Source organism: Electrona antarctica (genome assembly GCF_951216825.1).
Source record: "Electrona antarctica genome assembly, chromosome: 14".
Taxonomy (NCBI): Eukaryota; Metazoa; Chordata; class Actinopteri; order Myctophiformes; family Myctophidae; genus Electrona; species Electrona antarctica.
Window position 1 is genome coordinate 10,067,858 of NC_136795.1, and position 26,934 is coordinate 10,094,791.

The following is a 26,934-nucleotide window of genomic DNA, read 5'->3' on the forward strand; positions in this document are numbered from 1 at the left end:
TGTTTGCATTTATTGAAGGAAGAGGAAGAAGTATATGTGGGGAGGCGAATACAAAAGCAGGTGCACAACTGAGCTACATGATTCAATAGTCAATATTGCACTACTCTTGGTCAGCTGGTGCTCACTGTGCGCAGTATAGGTACGATAAGAAGCATAGCAGTACTACAAGTACTCTACAACAGTTCACTCGTAGCTCATGGAACACAACGAAATGCCTTGTTATTCTAGAATGGTGTCAAAACTGTCAAATCCTATTCTGGAGTGTGCAGCGAACATGGGAAGGGCATTCCTGAACACCTGCTCAAGGCTGACCTGGAATCAGAGCCGCGAATCTATAGCTGCCACTGGAGCAGGGAAGGATTGTAAAACACAAACAATGTGTTGTATCAAAGTAGAAGTCAAAAAGAAGACAAACAAGAGACAACTGAAATGGATCCGTGAAAGCGGTCCACATACATATGTTATTTTCTTAACAGTTGTGGCAGTGGCGTGCACAGACATTTAGAGGGGCAGGTGCTCAAGTTAAAAAAGGGCACCTTGTGCAGCGCGTGGAACCGGCCGGTTGCCTTAATCCATTTTGGGCGGGAACCCCTTTTGGTGTTAGCATTATGTTATGCTTTAGCTATTGAAAAATAGCAGATCTACAAGCTCATAGCGCGCCACCGAGTGGCGCGCTATGAACTTGTAGGTCTGCTATTTTCTTTTTTTTCCAAAAGGGCACATTGCCAAAAGGGCAGGGGGTGCTCTAGCACCCCCTAGTGTCTATCTGTGCACGCCACTGAGTTGTGGAGTTTACAGGTTATGCAAGAGCGGCACAAAATCCTATAGAGCGTCGCAGTCCTGCCCCCTTTCAGTCCTGCCCCCTTTCAGTCCTGCCCCCTTTCAGAACGACGAGGCCCAGGAAATAATCCCCCATAGGCTTTTCAAAAAGTATTTATTTAAAGACGTTTACACCGCGGACAAAGCCAACTCGGCTCGTGACAAATCAACACAATGTTTTGGGCAGATCAAATAATTAGAAGGAAAAAAAAGGCAGGGTGCAACACTTTTTGTTTTGCCCAAAACATTGTGTTTATTGTCATGATTTGTCACGATCAGAGTTGGCTTCTGGGTCTCTCGTTGTCATGAAAGGGGGCGGGACTGTGACGCTCTATTAGCTTTTCTTTTTAGTAGATAAGAAGAATAGAATGTGACATAACTTTACAGATTGGGTTCTACATATTTTTCAACATTTTAAATGTTAAGTCAGGTTTTGATTTGCTTTGGAATGAAACTCTGTTTTCTCTTCCCAGAAGAGAAATATATTTTGATTGACAGATACATACTGTATTAGAACAATATCTGCAGTAAGCCGATGCTTTGACGCGCTCCTTGCAAAAAGCACTTATTAAATGGCAGCAGCATTCCGTAAACTCCAAGTAAACATACTGCAAGTGCTTACACTAACTGTAGTAAGGACATTTATACTCTTTAAAACAAAATAAAACCAATACATTTAATTAAAATGTATCACCTGTGAACTATTCGTTTGATTTTAAATCAACATTTCAGTGACGTGACAGTATTCTAATTTCCACAGGTTTTTTGCCCCAACTTCAAACACATTCACATTTACAGATGGATGAAATGACCACTTAATTAGAACGAGAACAATGTTAATAAACTCACACATAAACTAAACCACATAGCAATGAAAACACATGTAAGTATGTAAATGTACAGAAAAGAAGCATTCGGCATACATTCTCAACATTATGATATTTGAAGGCAATGTCGTTTTCCGACTATGAAGTTAGGAATGAAGGGCAAAAATCTAACAAAGCTGTGAACAAATTAAATGAGTGATAATATCATTGTCAGACCTCTTCATTCAGTAGCACTACAGGTCATACTGAAAACCACGTAGATTTGTGGGACATTGATGTTGTCTGCTGTTGGACTGTCTTGGATTTCTGGCATTTGTTTTAGAAAGAGGAGTCTCTTACAATCTCTTATGTTCTAACCAGTTCAGTACCATATAAGAATATAAATAACTTACTTAAAAGAGAAGTTAACATTTTGCTGTATTTGAATGTAACTATAGTATGTCTTTTTTACACTTTTGACACAAAATGATTTAAACATGGGCATTGTAGCTTAAAATACAAAATAAAAACAGTGGTTAAACAGAGGTAGAAAAACAGGATAAAATATGAATAGAAACAAAACCACCATGAAAAACCCAAATGAATGGCGATTATGACTCTTCCCTAAGACATTAATCTTGTGATTGTTGGTCACCTCTTTCAATCAAGAAAAAGGTCAGTCAAGAGAAGAAAGGAAAAAGAGTATGCTTTCCTTTAAAAGCTTTGCAAATAAGCTATTGATTGTACACGTCTAAAATAACAAAACAAAAATATTGTCACACTATGTTGCAGAACTCAGAACAGGACAGACAGTGCAAATAACAAAAGAGATACTGTAAATCAAAACCAGCTGGGGGTAATTTCCTAATGACAAAAACACTCACCCAATAGGACCAGTGGCAGCTGTAGCTTCCTCTTTTCTGACAGGCTAAACTGAATGAATGAATGACTGACAGAACTGGGTTAACACTGTTAATATAATATACCGTATGTGTGTCACACAAGAGAAAAGCTGAACTGTTATTTGCTCTGGGTTCAGACAAACCATCAATACTCAACTATTTTAAAATATATTAGAACATCACTTTGTGGGATGCTTCCCTCAGTGCTGGACTAAGAGCCACGACTGGGTTTGTGTGCCTGCGTGTTACGAGCACTAACTGGTTGACCCTCAGGACGGGATTCTTTGAAACAACTGGACAGGGCTGGGCAGTATATCAAAAATTATAGTGATACAAGTCTAGATATTGTACCCATATTGTGTCCTGACCATGACGTCTGACCATACACAATAAGCATGTATTATTCTCGGGAAATAATACATGAATATACATTTGGGAGAGTTTAAAAATGTACCCTTAATGGGCCATTTAATCACAAGCCAGCTGCTCAGTGAGTCAAAACACACGTCTGTGAGTCAACGCTGCCAGTCGACCTGCGTTTTGACAACACAATGAAGTGAGCCGGTTTCTCGACGTCAGCTGTCGGAGATTGGATTACAGACTGCAGTCTGGTGCTGCTCTGGCTTAATAAAGTGTCTCAGAATAATAGGGTGTGCTGCTATGTCAAATTAGCATGGCTCATTATGATAACAAACGAGAGTCTCGGACCACATTGGTGGTTCTACACACATCATTTGAATGGTAACCGAGATGGAGAGGTCAAAGAGTTGTGTTTTAAATGTACACGGAAGTGGAATCGCAGGATTGAATGGGACCTGATGTAGGAAATCTGTTGTTTTTGTTATGTTCATTTAAAAGTGATGGTTTAAAATAGGGGTGCACCGATATATCAGCCGTATATTGGCATCGGCAATATCTGTAGTACCTCCCAAATAATATCGGTTTACCCGATATTTGATTTGATAATATTTATGTTTGAAAAAGCCTTTTGTGATGATGAAGGTTGCAGATACACTCAGTATTTTATGGAGAAGAACGTTTGAACTAATATTTGCATCGGTAGGTTTAATTCACAGTTTGTGTATAGTAAGTGCAAAGTAAACCGATTGGAAACGTTGCGATGCAAAATCGTTATCTGTATTGGCCATGCAAATAACCAGATATCGGTCAAAATGTCAATATGGTGCATCCCTAGTATGACACCATATTAGCGACTGGATAAGCCCAAGGGGCCAGTGAGGCTATTCAACGTTGAAGCTCTGGGCCCTAGTGGTAGGAGGAGGGACTACAGGCGGACCCGTGTATTCATGACCGGGAAACCCCGTGCAGCTGGGCTTTAACATTGAGCGCTCGGTTGCACTTCCGCATTTGACCACCAAAATTTGGTGGTCAAATGCGGAAGTAGACGTTCTGAGACGGTACTTCCGGCAGTCTTCCGGGTGCTTCAAAACGCCACTGAGCAACTTCCACTGACATGAATAGCTGGGGGGGGCGGAGCTTCGCGCCAGTTCAGTCTCTATCCTTTTATATACTCTATGGATAAGCCCCATTGAAACAGGATTCATCAAATACTGGATTATTTCCCAAATGCATCTTCCACATCAGACGTGTGTCATAGAACAGTGTCATGTGTGTTGCGTAACATGACTTCTCTTTGATCTCTCCGTGTAATGATGCTCCCTTGATCTCCAACCCTATACTCTAGCAACATTAACTAGCCCATTATGTACTGGGAAGACATCCCACATTGAACATCTAGTATACTCCCCATTTTACATACCACGTTGCTGTCGGGTGGAAACCTTGCATGTCTCAAACGGTTACTTTTCAGGGAATTAAAAGAATAAGCTGTGTTGTTCCAATTAATCCAATATAATTGTGATTGAGTCACAAGCTCTTGTTAATACTTTTCATTGGTTAAGAAAATGCATAAAACCCAATATCAGACTTGTCCTTTTTCCTTCAAAATAACAAAAGCTCACAACATGTGAGCTTGTAGCCATTTTTGCTACTTTTGCGTGTTGCCCTGATAGTAGGGCATGACTTTAAAAAGAAAACATAACTAGTTTAAATATGGAGCCACAAGGTTTCTGCCCAGCAGCAATGTTACATATTAAATACAATATGGATCAGTCCGATATTCCAGTCATACTGTACGTATGCATATTAAAACACTTCTCAATTATCTGTCTAATAAATCACCAGAAGAACAAAGTTATTGTACATATAATGTTGGTTGAGCTAAAGCAGTAGTCGTTGGTTGTAGCGCTGAACCCAGGCCACCTTTGTTGGAAAGTGTTTGACAGCAGTAGTTGCCAAGAAGACGTGCGAGTTGTGGGTGGAGTGAGTTAGGATCAGACGGTGTGCGCACGAGTGTGTGTTGTTTTGTGTGTGTTGGGGCTACGACCCTACGTTCCTTTAGGCGGCGTCCATTTCAATGCTGCAGGGTCGATGGTCTTGCTCTTGCCACGCTTGGTCTCCTTGGCTTTCCAGTCGTCGATGAGGTCCTGGAGAAGTAAAGATTTAGTTGCATTTCAGGCCGACTTATTCCCGTTATACGAGTATGTGTGCTGATTTGTTATGACTTTCGACCTGGAGTCCCTATTTTTTAGGAGTCCCTATTTTGGGTTTTATTAAAAAGAAAAGGTATTAAATTAAATTGCCGATCAATAAGCTCACAATGAGACACACGTTGTGAGCTTCTTTGAATTGGACACAAATTGGTTTAAATAAAACAAAGTTCACTATCTGTATTTCATATTCACTTGCTTATCAGTTATGGGAAATTGAGTCCAATGCATTGCAATGGCCGCGGTGCTGCGCATCACACACGTTCCTTCTCCACTCTGTTGTTGTGGTCGGCACTTTGGCATATTTTTGAACACTACGACAAGCGATTACACCGTTTTAAAGTGGATTTTCATGACGAGCAACTATCAAGTCGGTGCAGTGGCGTTTCAAAGGTTAGTCAAAACACGGCAGGGAGATCTAGAACACGAATGTTTAATCACAGCAGCGTTAGACCTGTTAAATGTGATATAGAAACTCTACTCAAATTTGAACATTTCCGATCAGATCAGTCGGGCTCTAGACCAGGGCTGGGCAACTTTGACGATGGAGAGGACCACTATATTTCCACCCTCACTCCAGAGGGCCACAGTGCATACTGTCGTAGCAAAAATAGCCGATCTACAAGCTCAAAACGCGTCGCGCTGCGACGTGTTTTGAGCTTGTAGATCGGCTATTTTTGCTATTATTTGAATTGAAATCCTGAATTATTTCTTGCCATTTTGCCATTTCAAATGCATTTAGTTATAGTTATGTTAACTTTGCAAACTAAATCCAAATATATTGGACACAAAAAGACAATAACAGACTGAAGTAATTAAAGTGGCTCATGTTTGCATGTTTGGAATTGTAAACAGCTGAAATCAATAATATATCAGTATTCTGACATTAACCTGAGGGCCGCATTAAGTGAAGGCGGGGGCCGCATGTGGCCCCCGGGCCACCAGTTGCCCACCCCTGCTCTAGACAGTTAAAGGTATGGTGTTATTCCGCCTTTCCTACCTGTCTCTTTAAGACCAGGTGCTTCCCCTTCCAGTATTTGAGCATCTGTAGGGACTGCAGTGTGCTGACGATGTCCACTGGGTTCACTGCCGTCTCCTGGCTGATCTCTGAGGAAACACCAGCCACAAGAACATGAGGACCAGGAAACCAGGCTGATGGAACTGGAACCATTTGAATGAATGTTGTCAGAGGGTTGTGTTCACTGAGGAGGCAATATTGACGGCATAGGATTGAACAGTATGGAATGGACATTTCCATTGACGGCAATAATGTGCTTGCGCGTCAACTCGATTATGGAGAGGACTTGAGGCTGTTGGGCGGAAACGTTGTCCAAAACCGGAAATAAAGTTATTAGTTATTATTTAGTAAGTTCTTGTTAATAGTTTATTAGTTCATTGGAAGATAATGACTTTCAAAATGAGTCAAAAATAGCTAAAATAGCAGGCTATTATTGTTACTTTTGCGCGACACCGTCATACAACAAAGTCGAAAATAGGGCATTAACTTATGGAGCGATAAATAAATATGGAAATACAATACAAGGGTTTCTGCTCAACAGCAATGCATTGGTTATGTTATACTATCCATAGCAATACAAAACAGCCTCAAAGTAAATGGCAGTAAAGACAGAAGTAGGGCTCTTCGTAACCTAACTCTACTTTTATATCTATGGTTTATGGCGTTAGGATCACAACTAAATACAAAATCATCATTTCCACACTCACTCCCTAGGGCCATAATATTGCTGTAGATCGGCTATTTTTGCTATGTTCGAATTGGAATCCTGAAAATTTAAATTTTTATGTAATTTCAAATGCCTTTAATTATACTTGTGTTGAGCAATGAGCTACTAATTTAGACTGAAGTAATTAAAGTGGGTCATGTTTGCAATGTGTTGTGGAATTGTAACAGCTGAAACCAATATTATCAGTATTCTGACATTAACCTGAGGGCCGCATTAAGTGAAGGTGGGGGCCACATGTGGCCCCCGGGCCGCCAGTTGCCCACCCCTGCTCTACAGGTAGAACGTGGCACAATGGCGTAGATCAGTGGTCCCCAAACCTTTTTGGCCGTGCACCCCCTGTTACCTCCTGACCTAGCTGATGCACCCCCTGTTACCTCCTGACCTAGCTGATGCACCCCCTGTTACCTCCTGACCTAGCTGACGCACCCCCTGTTACCTCCTGACCTAGCTGACGCACCCCCTGTTACCTCCTGACCTAGCTGATGCACCCCCTGTTACCTCCTGACCTAGCTGATGCACCCCCTGTTACCTCCTGACCTAGCTGACGCACCCCCTGTTACCTCCTGACCTAGCTGATGCACCCCCTGTTACCTCCTGACCTAGCTGATGCACCCCCTGTTACCTCCTGACCTAGCTGACGCACCCCCTGTTACCTCCTGACCTAGCTGATGCACCCCCTGTTACCTCCTGACCTAGCTGATGCACCCCCTGTTACCTCCTGACCTAGCTGACACACCCCCTGTTACCTCCTGACCTAGCTGACGCACCCCCTGTTACCTCCTGACCTAGCTGATGCACCCCCTGTTACCTCCTGACCTAGCTGATGCACCCCCTGTTACCTCCTGACCTAGCTGATGCACCCCCTGTTACCTCCTGACCTAGCTGATGCACCCCCTGTTACCTCCTGACCTAGCTGATGCACCCCCTGTTACCTCCTGACCTAGCTGACACACCCCCTGTTACCTCCTGACCTAGCTGACACACCCCCTGTTACCTCCTGACCTAGCTGACGCACACCCCTCGTTGTATTTGCCGAAAATGATACATTGTTTTAATATGATTATGGCAAATGTAAAGGTAGAATGTCACTGCACTGAAGGACATGCATCTGCTGTATACTCCCGCAGCATCACTATACATCTCCTTACAACAGTGTTTTACCAGATTTTGCCGTTTGTGCAAAATAACACCATAAAACCGCCATTACCCTTTTCATGTCAAGCAACCCCTAAAGGGAGTGCGCTCACCACAAGGGGTGCACGCACCACAGTTTGGGAACCCCTGGCGTAGATTAAGTTGGAACAGTATTCTACAACTTCTGGCTACAGCTGCTGAGTAGTGTGTGGTGTCCTTCTAGTCTGAGTCTGATGATGATGATGGCACGGAATCAGATTAGCCCATTTTGGGCGGGAACCCCTTTTGGTGTTAGCATTATGTTATGCTTTAGCTATTGAAAAATAGCAGATCTACAAGCTCATAGCGCGCCACCGAGTGGCGCGCTATGAGCTTGTAGGTCTGCTATTTTTGAAAAATCGAAGAACGACTGACGGTAGCTTTTTCAGAAAACTGTCTCAGGTCTGATCTCAGGTCAAAATGGGTTAGTAGAGTTGCAACTCGTTTAGAAGGCTGTGTCTTTTGCAAATCGCAGCATGGTTGAGAGATAATTAGATTCTATAATAAAAAGAATCATCAAATCAAAATCACCACTAATTAGTGTATTTTTCCATTTCCTGTCTTTTGTTATATTTTAGAAATCTGATAGGGAGATGTTTGAATGGACTGACAGGCGTATGGAATACACTAGCACGATGTCATCCAGGGGTGCAATGGTTAATCGATTATAAAATATTAAATGTATCTTTCAACAAAAATAGGGAAAATAGCAAGACACCATTGTATGATGAAGTATAAAATATGTCGAAAGAGCTAGACTAATGGTGTTAGCCAATTTATGATCAAAAGAAAAACATATATATTAGAATTTTTCCACCTTGATTTGTTGATACAGTATATACAATATATATTTGTTTTATATACAATAGAGTTGCAGCCCAAATGTGATCCTGCCATGTCATTGGTTGCAAAAGTTGCAATCCAACTTACAACCAATACCACATGGCATTCTCTCTCTAACATGTATGGCAAATAAAGGCTTCTGATTCTCTCTCTCAGCATGTTTTCTGTCTCTCGTTTAATATCAGGGTTATTGCACCCTTTCTAACGTCCGATTCTTTTTATTAAAACTTTAAGACCCCAACACATTTCAAAACAAGACAGAGTGCCTGCCTGGCAGAGTCGTGGCTTGCAGGGAGATACATAGGCTACAAAGTAGATGAGATGAGAGAGGAGTGAAAGAGACACAGAGTATGTGTTGAGGAGCAAGTTCAAGAGACATCTGATCACGTGCCATTTTCTTTTGAGTTGGCATAGAGATGGCGACAGAGACGGGAAGAAGAAAGGAATTACAAGGATGAAAGAAAAGTACTGTGGCTAGAGAGCTACTTCCTTTCACTGGCCTCAGGCAGACACCCCCAGCCCCAGCCCCACCCCCCCACCCCACCCCCACCCCCACACCCACCCCCACCCCCACCCCCACACACAAATACATACAATTCCAAATGCACACATCCGAAAACCAAACATAAATACAACATTCCTCCAAGCATTTGGTCAGTGAACGTGCATCTCCTCATCCTGGCTCATCCCATTCCCAGTGGTGGAAAGTAACATGTACATTTACTTAAGTACAACGTTGAGAGGTATTTGTACTTTACTTGGGTATTTCCAATACTTTTACTTCTACACTTTTACTTTCAGACCTAAATATTGTACTTTTACTCCACTACATTTATTTGAACAATGTAGTTACTTTGTAGATTTTGATTATTATTACAACACATACATTAACCACCCTATATACTGTACATATACTATATACTATACATTTTGGAGGCCTCTCCATCTCGTCTTTCCCCTCCTGTGTCTCACCATACTCCTCCTCTATCCCGCCACGACGGATCCTCGCCCTGTGTTTGACTTCAGTGAATCACTGTGGGCCAAGCTGCGGCCAATTATATTTGACGGCATGGCATCACAAGTGTTCACCCTGGCAAGACAATCTATCGCCAATACTAACCGTGGAGACAATGTTTCGAACATGGCTGTCACATTCCTATACTTGGACTCGGCTGTCATGTCATGGTTAGAGAAACTCGTTAGTGGACTTCAAGGCTTCTGGAGGAAAGTGTACGATACACTCTGTGGTTGAACAGAGAGAGGCGAGATGTTGGTCAGTTCGGTTTTTGGGTTATTTGAGACGAAACTTTTGCATTAAAGACGGGGTGCAATGGGTTCAGTCTAAAACGGAAGGCTGCATGCTTCTGAACCAATCAGAGCATCGCATCCCTTCAGGCTATACAAGTCAGATACAGAGCATGCAGCTACTAAGTGGTTTATTTCTAACCTATACCGTTTTTAGATACATATTTTTGCGTGCTGATTAAGTTTAAAATGAGTAAATACACTATCTGGATGTTTTTCCACCACTGCCCATTCCCCATCTAGCAACCACAACTGACAGAGAGAATGACACCCAGCCGGACAGACAAAGTCTCTTTCATGTATTGACGGACCTTTGATGGAGATCTCTTTGCCCTGGAAGTTGTTGAGGTAACGTAGAAGCACTTCCTTCCAGTAACTACGGTAGCTGATGAGGCCCAGGTCAGACAGGGGTCTTTCAGGAGAGCCAACCTTCTCCTCCACCTTGGACAGCAGATAACCTGGCAGGACGGAACACATGATGAGGCAACAGGGTTTTGGATTCCATTGGGTCCGTAAACAGTCGTTAAAGGAGCATTCAGTGATTTGAGTGATTTGGAAAACCACCCAGTCCGCCCCGGTAACAAAATGTGCACATGCACGCTCTACAGTGGGGGGAAGTGCAACAGGCCAACAGCATGTGCATCAAGGCCCGCCCCCACTCGATCATGATTGGAGGAAGGCCCCTCTCATCCTGATTAGATGAAGGCTTTGCCACCCGCCACCAAAACTGAAACTAGGGTTTTTTGACCCCAGGGGCTCACTGGGGACAGGGAGGAACTCCTTATATGGTCAGCACACTCTATAGTAGGGAGGATTATCCAGAAAAAATCACACCCGTGTGAACTGAGTGGTGTAAGGTCTGTCTGACGTAATGAAATCACACCTGGGTGTGATTTCATTACCTGGCTTTGTTTGTGCAGAAAAAATTAGCATGTTCACCCTGTTCACCCGGGTGTGATTTCATTACGTCATTACAACAGGGTGAACATAGCAACCATGCTCATTTTTTCTGCACAAAAAAGCCAGTTGTAGGAGTGGTTTACACCACTCAAAAAAGAAAAAAGTGATATTTAGATTAAGTCAAATCACTGAATATACCTTTAATGTTTCATTTTCATTTTGTTCTCGCCCCTTTTCTTCACCTAGGAGGAGAGATCGGATATAGCCCCGGATCATTTTTTAAGATGGTGATTATCTAAAATGTAAACATTTAAACAGCAAAATTGGCAAACACGCTCCCAGGATGCCAAATAATCCAGAGAGACTCGTACGAACACTTTAATCCATTAAAATCGGGAACTCATCTGTCTCATTTTACATTTTAGCATAGGCTATTCATTCAGAAAAAGCAGATACACAAGCTCTTTGTGCCACGCTGCTAGCTTGTACGTACATCTATTTTTGAACATTTGTGAAAAATCTCGAAAGTGTGAGAGAACTGCTGATTTAGAATGCATCTGTAGAATCCGCCTCAGGTCTAAATGGGTTAACCCATTTTGGGCGGGAACCCCTTTTGGTGTTAGCATTATGTTATGCTTTAGCTATTGAAAAATAGCAGATCTACAAGCTCATAGCTTGTAGATCTGCTATTCTACATAGCTTGTAGGTCTGCTATTTTTTTTAAATCGAAGAACGACTGACATAGAAACATAGCTTTTTCAGAAAACTGTCAGGATGTAGAAGACATTTTTAGAATCTGATCTCAGGTCTAAATGGGTTAAAATACAGTGCTTCTTCTACTTACTGAAATCTATGAGCATCTTCCCGTAGCCCTGTCTCATGTACTGTGGCATGGTGAGGATACAGGAAACATTGTAGTTGAGGAATGAGTTCTTCTCCTACAGAACACACACACATTAAGTTATTTTTAACAGCCACTCTTACCCCTCATTTATATCTATTAGTCTACACAATAACGTGTGTGTTTCTACCTTGGAGAAGTAGCCGACCAGGTGGCATCCAGTGTTGTCAGCCTCAGTCATGACATAGAATAGGAAAGGTTCCACGTCATAATACAGGGTCTTGTGGTCCAAGAAGAGTTTGGCCAACAGGCACAGGTTCTGACAATAGATCTATGGACAAACGATAGGGTATCATAGAGTCGTCCACACCTATAGCACTGTATAAGAGTATCAGTTATGTGGACATTGCCATCCATTTGAGTTCAAACTGATTTGGAAATAAATAATATTTATAATGTGATCAGTCAACTCAGATAAGGACTAGGCTGAAATAGAGTGTCATGACCATGCAGGAACTGGGATTATGGCCCTACATAATCTAAAATAAGATATCCTTCTGCCGTTTAATACTATGTTATTTTTGAGTGGTGCAAACCACTCCAACAACTGGCTTTGTACCCGTGTCCCGTGTTTGTTCGTACCAAAAAAACGAGCATGGTTGCTATGGTTAGTATGTGACGTATAGTATTGTTATAGTTACTGTCATCAGTAACTATAACAATAAATGTGTAGTTGCACCACTCAGTTCACACGGGTGTGATTTTTTTAATATCAAATACCTATCAATATTTTCTCATTTATTCAGACCAATTGAATCAGAAGGCTTCTGCAGTACATTACTGTATTCATTACAGTGCTCTCACCTTGTTCTTCTTGCCATCCACTTCAAAGACAGAGATGTTGCTCTTTCGGTAGATCTCATCTCCTGGAGGGTGTTTCCACACACACTTGGCCTTGAGGGGAGATTAACAGAGTGTGTGTCTATAGACGAATCCAGAAACGGGTAGGCGGACTCGACGTAGCTGCGGGGTTTAAACCCTCACCAGGCGCACCTCTTCTACTACAGTGAACGGCAGAGTGACTGATGTTAGTCTGCCTCAAACGTTACTCCTTTACCTGCTTTTTACTAACACTAACATTACAAAGATGCCCAGAACATCGAGATGAACCCATGTCGTTTATGGCTGCTCCAACAGTAGTGGCAACATAAAAAAAAAAAAAAACAGAATGTCAAAATATCCACCGCGGTGGCTGAGACCAGAGCCATTGAGTAATGGTTGAGACGAAGCAGTGAAAGGTCCTGAAAGATACATAACGTCAGTCTTTTTTTTCATTTTTTTTTAAAGATATTTTTTTGCGGCTTACGCCTTTTATTGGTTTTTGAAGGGACAGACAGTAGGCTGACAGGAAAACGGGAGAGAGATGGGGGAAGACATGCAGTAAAGGCCGTGTCGGGCTCGGGAGTCGAACCCGCGGCACACTGCGACTGGATTACCAGTCAGGTGCCCAGACGGTTACGCCACCGCCTGGGCACGTCAGTCTTACCCAATACCCAATCTTTCTGTTTTATGAACACAAGGCTGCTGTATTTTATACCTCATACTAAGCATTTAAAGTGCTATGTCAGCTCCGCCTACAGGAAATACGTAAGCTGCGACCAGGAGACCCGTTTCTGGATTCGTCTATAAGCTCACGCAGTCACAACAACGCGTCACGGTTCCGAGTGTCCACTTATTTAGTCTGCGATGCCGGACGGATCATAAATTAGGCATCAAGGCATGCGTACAAAAACACTACGGCTCTCTAAATGTTGTCTGTATGGAACACTTGTAGAAAGAGTCACATGTGATCCCTTCTTCTTTCTCCGACTCTGGAAACTATTGGCCAGTTTTTTCATATGCTACTCAAGTGGAAACTGCCGGTGTAGTGAAAACAGCCTGTGTACTTGAAATCACACTATATGCATCATAGAACATGACATTAACCCATTTTGGGCGGGAACCCCTTTTGGTGTTAGCATTATGTTATGCTTTAGCTATTGAAAAATAGCAGATCTACAAGCTACGAGCTTGTAGATCTGCTATTTTAGAAAAATCGAAGAACCACTGACATAGAAACATAGCTTTTTCAGAAAACTGTCAGGATGTAGAAGACATTTTTAGAATCTGATCTCAGGTCAAAATGGGTTAACAGCTAAGTATGTATAAAAAAGAAAACTGAGAATGTGATTGCAAATATTAAAAGGCTGTCTCACCATGTGTCTGCGCAGAATGGTTTGGCTCTTCATGTACTTGAGACAGAACTCGCACATGTAGAGCCTCCCCAGGCGGGCGTACTCCTCTGGGTACGGGGAGTGATACCACGTGTCCAGCTCATAGCGTCCAAACACGATGGTCTTGATCATGTTGCTGCCCTCCGCCACCTGGCCTGTCAGACGAAGCTTATCCTGTAAAGAGTGGTGGTAGGAGTAGTGCGCAATGAAGGGGATAGCAAAGCAGGAGCGAGGAGAAGGGATTATAGGGAGGTGGGAGGAGGACAAAGAGGAGTTGGTACAGGTACATATGGGACAGATGAGAGGGAGAGAGAGGAGGGATTTGAGGTGTAATAGGAGAGGCGTGAAGGGGGAAAGGGGGTGAAAAATGACCAAGGGAGAGGAAAGAAGAATGACAGGATGAGGGGTTAATGAAGAGGGTAAGAAAGGCAGGGGAGGAAAAGGAGAGAACACGATGATGAGAAAACAAAAATGGTCCCTAAGAGTACACTTGTAGGGCATCCGGAACCCAAACCAGAGCGAAGGTATTAACCACAGTGAAGGCAGAACTTCAGCAGAGGTAAAACCTTACCGGAAGTAGAACCTCACCGGAGGTAGGAAGTAGAAACGTAATCCTAATGTTTACTTGCACTATGGGATCACCATGAAATAACTTTTTTCAAGATTATTTTCAGCAAGCAAGCAACACAACACAACACACAAAGTTGGATTACTTCTTGTCACAATGTGATAGTAATGTAGTAAATGTTAAAGCTGCTATAAGCAATAATGTCAATTTTAATGACTTTGTTTTTTGGTATTCAGACAGCCAGCAATGAGTAAAACGCTCCCCCAAAAGATTAGTCTCTGTGACACATCTAGGGGCCACAATCTGCATTCAAAGATGTTCCTAGAAGCTTTGTCATTGGTCGGGAAAAAAAAGTAGACAGGCAAATCGACCAATGACAAAGCTTCTAGGAAAATCTTTGAATGCAGATTGTGGCCCCTGTGTCACAGAGACTAAATTTGTTTTGGGAGCGTTTTACCCATTGCTGGCTGTCTGATTCCCTAAAAGAATAAAAAGTCATTAAACTGTTGACATATTATTGCTTATAGCAGCTTTAATATGTAAAATGGTGGCAGGGAAGGTGTGGAGAAAATGACATTACCGGTGGAAACGTACACACCTTATTCCACAGGTAAAACCATCCACAAAGACAAGCCTAGTAAAATATCAACAAATCACTGTAGCCACTCACAGAGCCCCATCAGAACCAAAAAACAACACTTGACAAGTTAAAATATACAGAACTGGCATGACACTAGATGAAGGATGGACATTTATATGAGGGACATGCACATAAATAAATGGCTTTATCGAATATGAAACATATTTTAGGTATGTGGAACGACATATGAGTGAATACTGGAGAGAGAAATGAACTATACTGCTGAAGGAAAAAAAGATGCTTATGGTTTCAATCCCCAATGGCTGAAAGAAGTGTCCCGCCGATGTGCCCTTGAGCAAGACACTCCAGCCCCTACCTGGTAGTACCTGCTCATCATATGTCGCTCCCGACCAGAGCAGACAAATGCCTAAAATGTATGCAAATGCAGAAGAGAAGAGGGAAGTAGGGCAGAGAGAAGAAGAAGAACGGGAGCAACGGGCAGGAGGGAGACAAAGAGGAAACGAGGAAGGGGTGAAAGAAGAGCTCGAGGGAAGGATGAGGATGGAGATGAGTTTTCTCTCTTACAAGGTCGTCCGAGGCACGTGCCTGGGCTTTCCTGAACAGCTCCAGGTCATAATCACTGGTGATGTTCTCAAGAAGAGGCTCCCGGCTCGTTCCGTGGCTCTGACGGTGCTCCTGGTGGACAGGTGCACAATACACAGGACGTGAAAGAAGGAAACGGTGGAGGTGATGTGTTTATGATAGTGACGGGAGATTAATCAGCAAACACATCGGTATCGGCCGATTTTAGTTGTTTTTAGATTAATCGTCATCTGTTCGATTAATCAATCGGTCCGATTAATCTGTCTGTCTTTACAGATAAACAAGCCCAAAGTAACAGCTTGAACAGATCTACAAGCTCACAATATAAGGTATTAAAGTTAAATCTGACTTGCCTAAGCCTGCAGTGCAGACACCCTGTTACATGTATTTTTCAGAATGGACAAAATTATAATTTTTCAATACAGAATGAGATCATATCGACATCGGTTATCGGCCATAACAGCAATTAATTATATCGGATATCGGCCAAAATGTCTCATCAGCACATCCCTAGTTTATGAGTGAGTTTATAAATTATTGCTTTTTTTATTTAACATTTGAAACTCATTAAACGAAACTAAATCAACTTCTTAAACTAAAGAACGTGTTTTGACCTAAACATGTTAATAATAATGCTTGTTTTGTAGTAAAGTAAGCCTCCTTTATTACAGTAATTAATAATTATTTTCTAGATTTATCCTAAACCAATGCAATACTTTTGGAACCTGCAGTGGGAATCCGCGGTGGGAGTAACTTCCAGGTTGTCCTACAAAAACACATCTGGCATGACACCGGTTGGTGATTGCTAGCATGACACTGTAAAATCCTGACACTCACGATTTGACTATGCACGGGGGCCAGGTGAACACTATGCACGGGGGCCAGGTGAACAGAGGTCTGACAGGATGGAAAACCAACAGTAGTAATCGTTAGCTGCTGGGTTTCTTCTATTATTTGTTATTTAGAGTAGGCAATTATTTGTACGGCTTTTCCCCCCCCAATTTAGTCGTTACTCGTTATGCCAATGAACCTCCCCCACACATTTCTGTGTTTTGGCACAGCTGTTGTACCCTACTGACTCACCTGGGTGGACGTAGCACCTCCAGCCTCCTCCTCCCATCCAACCCCCCGTTGACAGGTGATCAGTCCATAGTACTCACTACTAGTCACTAGCACAACAACAAAGATTGCCCTCCCCGTTCGGCTTCCCTCCCTTGAACACAGCCACTTGTGTGTGTGTGGTTATCCAGTGCAGGTGCAAGGTTTCATTCCAAGCCAACAAGGACAGTGCAGCCACTGGAGCCTCTGGGTCACATGATTAGGAGTTGTTGCACCAAGGTATCTCTGAGCAGCATTGTGTTCCCTCTCTCCTTCCACTCACCATGTATGACTCCTTCTGCTCTTTGTTCAGACCAGTGTTTCTCTTCCTCCTCAGCTCCGTCACCTTCTCCTTGTAGCGCAGCTGACGCTCTGTAGGGGCCTGACACAACGCATGTAAGCATGGGCAATACAAATCTTTTAAGCATTAAGTGCATTAAGTGTGTGTGTGTCCGAAACAAGAATAAGGAATGGGCTACCTTGCAGATCATTTGAGGTCACTTGTGAGAAAATGCACTTGAAATATCATGGTGGCATTCCTGATATGAATATAAACTCTGCACTCTGAGTCTTGTTTAATAATGATAAAGGATCTGCACCCAGTATATGCCTGACCTCTTCCAGACTGTCCTTGAGTCGGGAGAGCCATTGCCTTGAAGTGAGAGGCATTCCTGATATTACATCGTTCTTACAATCCCTCTAACTGCTTCTGTCTCTTTTGATCCACAGGTAGAGCTAACAAGTGGAATCCTCGTCGGTTTAATTATTGCGCAGAACGGGTGCCCCTAATCTTCCATACTCTCAGCGTATGTGTCGGTATATATGTCGCGTTTGAGATTCTGTGTAAGCGGGGTGCATGATCGGTTATTTGTGTGTGCGGGTATGTGGAGGCATTTTTTCTGTCAACATGGAGCCATGTTTATTTATAGATTTAGGTTTCTCTGTATGTCTCTACTCTGTAATGCATCTATTTGTGTACTCGTGCAGTGGCACTGGCAGGTGTAGAGAATATGTGTTCATAAATGTGTGCTCTTTGTGCGCATGTACTGCATGTGTGTGTGCATTACCTGGTTCCGTGTGGCGTGTCTGTTCTCGTCCTGACGGTGTGACAGCGTCCTCTCTTCCACCTGTTTCTCTCGCGATGATGCCTTGCCCTGTCCAAACAGCGACACGTTTCAATGCCCGTCGCACAACATCACCCCCCAGCATAAACAAACACCTACTTGGCCATTGTTGCCACTCTGACATTTACACATTTTTTATTTAAAACTCTCTCTCATATCTGCAGTTAAGAGCTTATTTTTGTATGTAGTAACTATTCTTCGCAACAGTAGCATTGGCCATTCAAACCAACGGATACCCACCAAGCTAATATGCAGCTATGATAGCTCTGCCCGTTGCTTTCAACGGACTAATTCTAAGCATGTTAACGGATTGTTTTAACAATTATTACTTTTGACAGAAGATTCAGTCATTTCAAATCCAACCTGCTTTTGACGGAATTCTCTGTCAATTAATGTACTTTATCGATATGAAACATTCAACAGTGACCTGGTTGCTAGGCAATGCCTTCGTCACTCCCAGCACAAGGAAACGTGTGCGTGCGCATTCCATATGGTCCCATTAAACGTAGAATATTCTTTGGCTATTGTATCTGAAACTACGAACGCTGTCCGTGGTGATCATCATCCATCCGAGGTTCGGATGTGATTTGTGATTTTTTTTTATCGCATCGCTCCTGTTTCTTACAATGGAGGTTTACCTTGCATTCATCTACAGACAGGTTGTGGTAGAGAGGACAGCCGGATATGGAGAAATGTCTCTCATGTCTCCCTGTTAGATGACCTGAGAGTGAGGAAGAAATGAGGAATAGAATTAGAGGGAAGAGAGAGAGAGAGGGGGGGAGAGATGGAGATGCAGAGTTAACTAAAGAGTGGTGGAAAGATGACTATGTGCTTTAATGTCAAGGGTACACAGCCCACCAACCACAACAGCTGCATAGTAATTCACCATTAACCACTGTTTCATTCAGAGCAATCTGAGGTGGTCTTTACATGAGAATGGTGTTCATAGAAAACGGCAAAATAAAGTATCGTTTGCTGGTGTCCGTTTAGACGAGAACGGTGTTTTCAGGAGGTGAAAACGCAACAAAGTGAAACCACCTCCCAGAATGGAAATCTTTGAGAACGCCGTTTCCTATTGTCTCCATATAAACAGGCAAAACGGTGAATCCACAAAACTCATGACATCATGGCTCACATTGGCCCACAGCTCATATTTATTACATTGATGCAGAGCCATATGCAGTTCCTGAACAAGCCTCCCTCCTCGCCTACAAAGCGCTGCTCATCAGCGATGGTGAATGTAAAACCATGATGTAAATAAAATGCCTTGCGATAGGCGGCAGCAGCGTTTATGTAGCCTAATGTATTATAAAATATATAACCATCCCGTGGCGCGCTCTGCCTGCATGCTATGGGCTGTCTGTCAGCCTGTCTGTCACCTCGATGCAGGCAGCGAGCGACGGCCACAACCACGTTGTGTTCTGGAAGCAAAACCCTGATAGGGTTGCGTGAAGGGGGAGCTGGCTCTTCTTCTTGTACGTAACGTGGGTGACTGGTCTATTTGGCAGCCCGTTACCGCCACCTAGCGATATTATAGCGTTTTCATAAAGTGTGCGTTCTCGTGTAAAGGGTCAATACAAAATGACAACGCAACGGGACTTTGCCGTTTTATCTGGAGATGGTCGCCGTGTAAAAGAGGCATAAGAAGCCATCGGCAAATAAAGGAAAAACAACGCCCTCTTTTCCTTTGAAATTGATAGTGAGTTAACAGTCTGTCTCGAAAGACTACATTCAGAGTGAGTAATTTCAATCATCATTTCACACCAGACAAGCTCCCCCCCCCCCCCTTTCTCCATGGGGGGCATTTCACATCTGGGTGGCAATAGAGCGTTGCAGTCCCACCCTCTTTCAGAACAACGAGGGCACCAGGAAATAATTCCCCATTCATTTCCCCCTCATTTTTCACTCATGACAATAAACACTTTTTTGGGCCGAACAAATAATGTAAATAAATAGAAGAAAAACAACAAATAAAGTGTTGTATCCTGCCCTTTTTTTCGTCTTTCTAATTATCTGTTCGGCCCACAAAAATGTATTTAATGTCATGAGTTGTCACCTGCCGAGTTGGTTTTGTCAGAGGCTTTAAAGGTCTTTAAATAAATACTTTTTGAAACGTCTATGGGGAAAATGAATGGGGAATTATTTCCTGGTGCCCTCGCAGGGGGCAGGACTGCCACTGACTGACTTCAGTGGGAAGTCCAAGCCTTCTCACTTTGACTTCCCACTGACTTTCCATAGAAGTGCCTCTGGCAGATGTCTCATCTGTAACAAGGCCTATAATGACTGAAAACATGCAGATACAGTATATTGTCGCAGTCCCGCCTCCTACCCTGGACCAGGAAATGATTCTCCGTTCATTTTCCTCAGACATTTCAGAAAGTATTTATTTAAAGACGTTTACGCCGCGGACAAAGCCAACTCCAGTCGTGACAACAAACACAATTTGTTGGGCCGAACAAATAATTAGAAAGAAGAAAAAAAACGGCAGGTTACAACACTTTTTTTGTTGTTTTTCTTCTTTGTAATTATTTGTTTGTGTTGTCATGAGTTGTCACGACTCGAGTTGGCTTTGTCCGCGGCGTAACCGTCTTTAAATAAATACTTTAAGAAATGTCTATGGGAAAAATGCATTGGGTTTCATTTCCTGGTCCATGGTAGGGGGCGGGACTGCGACGCTCTATTGGGCAGAAGCCTTGCATGTCCAAAGCTGTTACTTTCAAGGAGATTGACAACATCAATGCAGTTATTTAGTTACAAGCTTTTGTTAATATGTTTCATTGGTTAAAAAAAAATTGCACACACTTGTGCGTTTGCATTCCTTACCCAGGGAGTTGCATCCCGGCGTGGGACACTTCATGTTGAAGTTGTAGCTTTCATGGAAGCGGCGGCGCTTGGGCCTGTGGGAGAGGTCGTGGGCGGCGGCCTCTTTGAGGGACAGCTCCTTGGCCAAGCGCTCGTCCTCCTCCTGGGAAACGACCACGTCGTTGCTGGGAGAGGCGAGATCGTTGCCGGGGCTGGACACCTCGATGTCGGACTCGGAGGACGGGGCGTTGCCCGTTGGCGTGCGGGGCGGGGTCTCGTCCTGCTCCGCCCCTTGTTTCAAATCTGATATGCCAATAAGGAAGGGAGGGACGAATGTTCATACTGTTAATCTAATGTAGTGTTTCCATGCTAGTCCTTGTAGGCACCGATTTAGCTTAGACAAAAACTAACAGGCATAGAATGAAACATCGTGCCTGCACATGTTTCCTTGAATTCATGCAATGACCACCACATATTTCTTATTTTGAAGAAACTTCAAGCTTGGCAACACTATTATCTCAAATCATGGTAACAGCCAGGTAGTTTTAACAGTCAAAAATGTGTTCCAACATTCCTGTAAAAATGGCTATAATATAGAGCGTCGCAGTCCCGCCCCCTACCATGGACCAGGAAATTAATCTCAATGCATTTTTCCCATAGACATTTCAAAAAGTATTTATTTAAAGACGGTTACGCCGCGGACAAAGCCAACTCGAGTCGTGAAAACTCATGACAACACAAACAATATTTTGGACCAAACAAATAATTACAAAGAATCTAATCTAATTCTAATTATTTGTTCGGCCCAAAATGTTTTGTTTGTTGTCATGATTTGTCACGACTCGAGTTGGCTTTGTCCGCGGCGTACACGTCTTTAAATAAATACTTTCTGAAATGTCTATGAGGAAAATGAACGGAGAACCATTTCCTGGGCCATGGTAGGGGGCGGGACTGCGGCGCTCTATACTGTATGTGGAGACTTGAGTAGCCTGGGAGCTATATTTGTTCCATCCAGTTCTTATTTGTTTGTACTTTGAAGAAAGCTGTTCAGAGGACATTCTTTACAGTGATAATGGGTTATTCTGCGATACTAACTGTACCCAGTCAACCGTGTCTCCCACTTATTGCATCACTGCTGTATCCATTATTTATCACAGCAAAGCCCACTGTCTCGGGCATTATTGCTAACATTCAGTTCAACAAAAACCTCTAACACTCCTCTGGTCCCCAAAATGTCCTGACATTTAATACAGATACTATGTTTAGAGTGTCAGCAAATAAGGAACACGATTCTCCAGGCGTGGAAGCAGAACAGGACACGGGTCCATCCAGGATGGACTGTAGACCCATTAGTCTTGATCTGGACGCGAGGGGATAACTGATAGACCTAATAACATTGAGCAGCACAGCAGCACTGTAGCACAGGGCGAGAAAGTAATGGTCAACAGAAGTGACTTAAGCAAACCGATGCAGAGGATCTCTGGGGATCGTCATGGACACTCCTATCTGTCTCACCCCATTTCTATCTTTAATTTCAGAATCAACTGAGCTTGGGGCTTTCATCCCGGTCTTCTTTCTCCACCTCCCTTCCACAAACAAAATAAATAAAAATGAAAACGTTTTCTAATAAAAAACGGGACAATACAAAGGAAAGTAATTTAACTCTCTCTCTCTGCCAAGGTTAAGTTCAAGGTTAGGTCTGTCACGCCAAGCTTTTCAGCCGCGAGGTCTTATTTTAAAGAGCCCAAAAGCTGATCCGGTGAACCGGAAGTAATAATCGGTCATTTCCGGGGCGAGTGCTAGTAATGAATTATTCTTTCGTCAGAAATGCTAATATAGCAACCACAAAGTCCTGGGAATTTTTTATTGAGCTCCTGAAACATCGATGTTCTGTATGATCGCTTCAATTCCGAGAAAAACGCAGCTAAAGATCGTGCTTTTAGTGTGAGTGGACGGGGCGAAAACATTAATTGGCGCGGAAGCAAAGCGTTGCCAGGCGACAGACGCGAAGAACTGGAAAATATAAGACTGGCGATTCTGGATTAATAATAATCTAATAAATGGTAAAATGTCGATCTTGGCGAAATGTGATTTATTTTAAAAGTCGTACAATGTCGTCGTTCCTCTCCTTCGTCCACACAGCCTTTCTACCAATCTTGCTGCTCTTTGGGGGGGGGTCTATAATATAGATTGGGGGTCCCAGAGATGGAAATGCCATTAGACTAATAAGCATGTCAAACTGGGGGTCCTTGAAATTAAACGGCTTGCGAATCACTGCTAGAGCCGACGAAATCTTCTCTCATGGGGGTCCCTGGAATATCTTTTTCAAATGGGGTCCACAGGCTCATTAGTGTCAATTTGAGGGTCCTTGCTAGAAAAGGTTTGGGAACCACTGCTTTATATCATGTAAGATGGTCTTCCTCCTTTTCCTACCCCCTTCATTTCTCTACCCCTCACCATTATTCTCGGTGTCGGATCCAGATGACCTGCTCTGTCGGAGAGGGTATTTCTTGGGTGTGGTGTTTGGTGCCCCCTGCTGGCTGCGTGTGACCCTGCGGCCTGAGGAGAACACAGATGCTGCAGTAGTGGCTGCTGCTGTTGCTTCTGGTGCCGAGTTCACTCCTTCCTCTGGACCTAATGTCACCGGTGAGCTGGTCTCCTGCACTGGGCTGCAGGCATCTAGGAAGATGGATAAAACACACAGATTATAATTAGCACACATTATATATGAGAGAGAGAGAGAGAGAGCGCACTTCTTGACTGCATGTGACAAATATGAACACATTAGAGAAAAATACTACCCTAAATTCACAGAAATAACAAAAACAAGGATAAAGTTTGACTCTATCCAGACAATCCCCTACTTATTAGGTGAGAAAGCCGAATGTTCCAGGTTGGCAGCAAAATATGTATCAGCCTGCCACAAAATAAGGGACAATGGGTGAACACGTCGTCTACCACAATGAATAGATCAATGTCATGTTGCTTATGTTTTTCCTTGTCTTGTTATATTATTTGTTCTGATTCTGAATATGTATAATTTATTTTTGTTTCATACTGTATCTATCTGTACTATGTATCACAGAGTTCTGATATTGGTCATTTTTCTCAATTCTTGTTTGTGGGTGAAAAGTTTGTTGCACGATCAGTCAGGTTTGAGAGACAGCAGCCACCAGCCGAGTGAGGCTGGTTAAGTTTGTCTAATGTCTAATCTACGAGCCACATTGGTAGGCAGTCAACACTATGCTCTGCTACTTTTAGCAGGGAGTGCCTGTTGATTTTCACAGAGTTCATCACCATGGAGTGATGTCGTGATCATATTTTCCTTCCTAAGTTGCTTGTAGGATTGCACAAATGCAAAACTAAGAGTTTCCAGACATTGCTGACTTGGCCATTCCAACTAAGCAGAGACAGCAGCACATGCTCCCGTTTTGCAAGCTACGGCAAGAGTTATGAAGACAGTGTAGAGAAAAACGACCACTAAAGTGTGTGTGTGTGTGTGTGTGTGTGTGTGTGTGTGTGTGTGTGTGTGTGTGTGTGTGTGTGTGTGTGTGTGTGTGTGTGTGTGTGTGTGTGTGTGTGTGTGTGTGTGTGTGTGTGTGTGTGTGTGTGTGTGTGTGTGTGCGTGTGTGTGTGTGTGTGTGTACTACTGCTTATAATGATCCCACTTTATAAAGACCACCGGAGCAAGCCAGCTTCGTTCAATAACAAAAGGAAAAGGAAACCTTGTCACTCGACATTTGTAAATCTCCTCTGACAGCCAGAGCCTAAAGGGGTCACGTGGGGGATGGTCAGGTTGCCTCTGTTCATTCATGCTGCATGCCTGCCTGTATACAATGGCTTCTGCTTTAAAGTCAGGTTTTAAACCCCTGCTGTGGAGGAGCATTACTCTCCTCCGGATGTTTGTAAATCACTATCAAATTGTATACTTAAGACTATAAATGATGTCAAGCCATCTGTGTTGAAGTTGTTATTAAGCTATTAATTGCACAACAGTCATTTCATTTTTAGCAAATGAGCTAGCAAAATAATGTGTAAGTAAGGTAGGATCAAAAGCAAGCTTGAGTTCACTACAGAATAAGTGGAGAAAGAAATACTGGTAACTAAATTGCACAGCAGAGTAATAGGACAATCTAAAAGTACAAAATGTAATTAAAACATGCACAGCAAAAATCCTCAGTGTTAATTCCATTCCATTTGTAAGTTAGAGTGTACTACAAATGGACTAATAACCGTGAAGGGGTACCTTGTGAGCTTTGACTAAGTCGCAGCGAAGCTCGGGTGAGCCGCGTGTTTCTCCGCCTGTGTGCCTGGTTAGTCTCTGAACCCTCAACTGGCTCCTGGTCAGCTGAGAAGTCTGAGTCTTCCGTCCCTTCCGAGCTGCTTCCTGCGGTCCTCTGGCAGCATAACCAGATGGAATCAATCAGATAAAGAATGAACCAAGTTCAAGTGTTGGATCAATTAAGATTTGTTTAATACATTTTCAGGTAATTTGTCCTTTGTTTTTTTTTTACCCCAAAACATGTCTTAAATCTATTAATATTACCATTGTTATCAACAAAGATCCCATATTGGGAGGTGGGGTGGGGTGTGTGGGGGGAACTACCATCCCCTCTCCCACCAGCTTGTGACAACCCTGTTAAGCTGAATGAATAAACAAGCAGCTGTCAATAAACCAGCGTGTAGCTGTTCTCTATTTAGTCCACTGAAATACTCGTTACTAGCCCAGTATAATAAGTCTTGACTTGCAATCGTATACACGCATTAGTGTACTTAAAAAAGGCTTAAAATGGCACCATCCCAGATGTTTAAAACGCCCCCAAAATACTATAGCCCACGATACGTTTGAGTACATTATGACAGGATCCCTGCATGAATGGACGGAGAGATGCAAACAGAGCCTATATACTCCGTGGTATGACGGTGTCGTGCGCCAAAAAGAACTGATCTACAAGCTAAAAACGCGTCGCGACGGGGCGCGTCTTTAGCTTGTAGATCAGCGCTTTTTGATACGCGACACTCACCGAGCAGACTTTACATTAAGCTTTAGCCTAATATTCTCACAAGTATACGCATGGGAATGCATTGCACGAATAAGCAAGTGGCCACCAACTATTATAAAGGCTCCATAAAGCAACATGATACATATATAATGGTATAAAGACAACTTCACAACAATAACAAGAGCGGAGGCCCCTAATTAGCATACGACCAGTCATATTGGAGACAGGGCGTGGCGAGTGACTGTTCAGCCAATGGCCGAAGAGCGTGTCCCGGACTGATCCAATCACAGCGTTGTTATGGTACGGACCCTTCCCCGCCCCAAAGAACAGATTGTTCCCGTTTCCAACTGACAATCTGAAGCTACAGCATCAAGCTCCATATTCACCATTTTTTTAAAACACGTTTTTTTCTCACTTTCGCATTGTACTCCCACGAAACGTTACTAAAACACCAACTAACTAATTCTAAACCAACATTAATGAAACAATTAAATTATGTGTGTGGGTAGATGTTCAGGGTAATCACAACTCAAAGCAAGCCATTAATCGTACCAAATACTGGTATTTTATTTTTCTGCTCGGAAGTTTCCACACAAGCTCTGTTCTCTGCTTAGCGCCTGCTAACATTAGCCATGACGTTATGCTGTTGATGTGCATTCTGTCCTCCTGCAAAACATTTAGCTTACCTTCCTCCTAGGCATGTTTAACTTGTGCAGTGGTTCGCCTTTTGATAGAACACTATTCCACGGTGTGGGGACAACCGCACGCTGTCTATGTTTAATTAATATTAACTGCCCAAAAGAAAACAGAGTTGTCTCCTTTAGTCAACTCAGCTACAAAAAAAAAAAAGCGCAACAATTCTCCCTCCGCACTTCCCTGTGCTTACAACGCATGCGCAGTCGATCTCAAGGTCCGGTTGCAAAATATGTCCGTGGTGAAAACCACAGTCTGTGGTGAAAACTGTAACGTTCCGGCCCGG

At 43.0% G+C, this 26,934-nt stretch overlaps 1 protein-coding gene and 1 long non-coding RNA gene across 3 annotated transcripts; one reads left to right on the plus strand and one right to left on the minus strand.

Moving 5' to 3' along the window:
- LOC306935968 lies at positions 1–4,915 on the plus strand. The gene is made up of 3 exons (XR_013791451.1): positions 1–484; positions 792–853; positions 887–4,915. It is a non-coding gene; the product is annotated as an uncharacterized lncRNA (long non-coding RNA).
- On the minus strand, positions 4,903–26,836 carry LOC306935967 (histone acetyltransferase KAT7-like). Of its 2 annotated transcripts, XR_013791450.1 has the most exons (16): positions 26,642–26,836; positions 25,199–25,349; positions 23,410–23,631; positions 20,974–21,255; positions 18,789–18,871; positions 18,094–18,180; positions 17,310–17,408; positions 15,911–16,021; positions 14,160–14,351; positions 12,769–12,858; positions 12,095–12,235; positions 11,908–12,001; positions 11,262–11,305; positions 10,475–10,621; positions 6,098–6,204; positions 4,903–5,034 (listed from the first exon to the last, which is right to left on the minus strand). XR_013791450.1 is itself a non-coding variant. In XM_079519351.1 (15 exons), exons 1-15 carry the CDS (start codon positions 26,654–26,656, stop codon positions 4,936–4,938), a joined length of 1,920 nt encoding a protein of 639 aa, XP_079375477.1. In that variant the 5' UTR covers positions 26,657–26,836; the 3' UTR covers positions 4,903–4,935. The 2 variants fall into 2 exon arrangements, 1 of the variants encoding a protein (XP_079375477.1); XM_079519351.1 differs by lacking the exon at positions 11,262–11,305.
- Positions 26,837–26,934: the final 98 nt, after the last annotated feature.

Coding starts and splice junctions, on each gene's coding strand:
- LOC306935967 (XM_079519351.1), bottom strand. Junction 23,632..25,198: donor ACTTAGTCAAAGCTCACAAG/GTACCCCTTCAC, acceptor CCATCTTCCTAG/ATGCCTGCAGCCCAGTGCAG. Junction 10,622..11,907: donor GAAGATGCTCATAGATTTCA/GTAAGTAGAAGA, acceptor CCGTCCTGCCAG/GTTATCTGCTGTCCAAGGTG.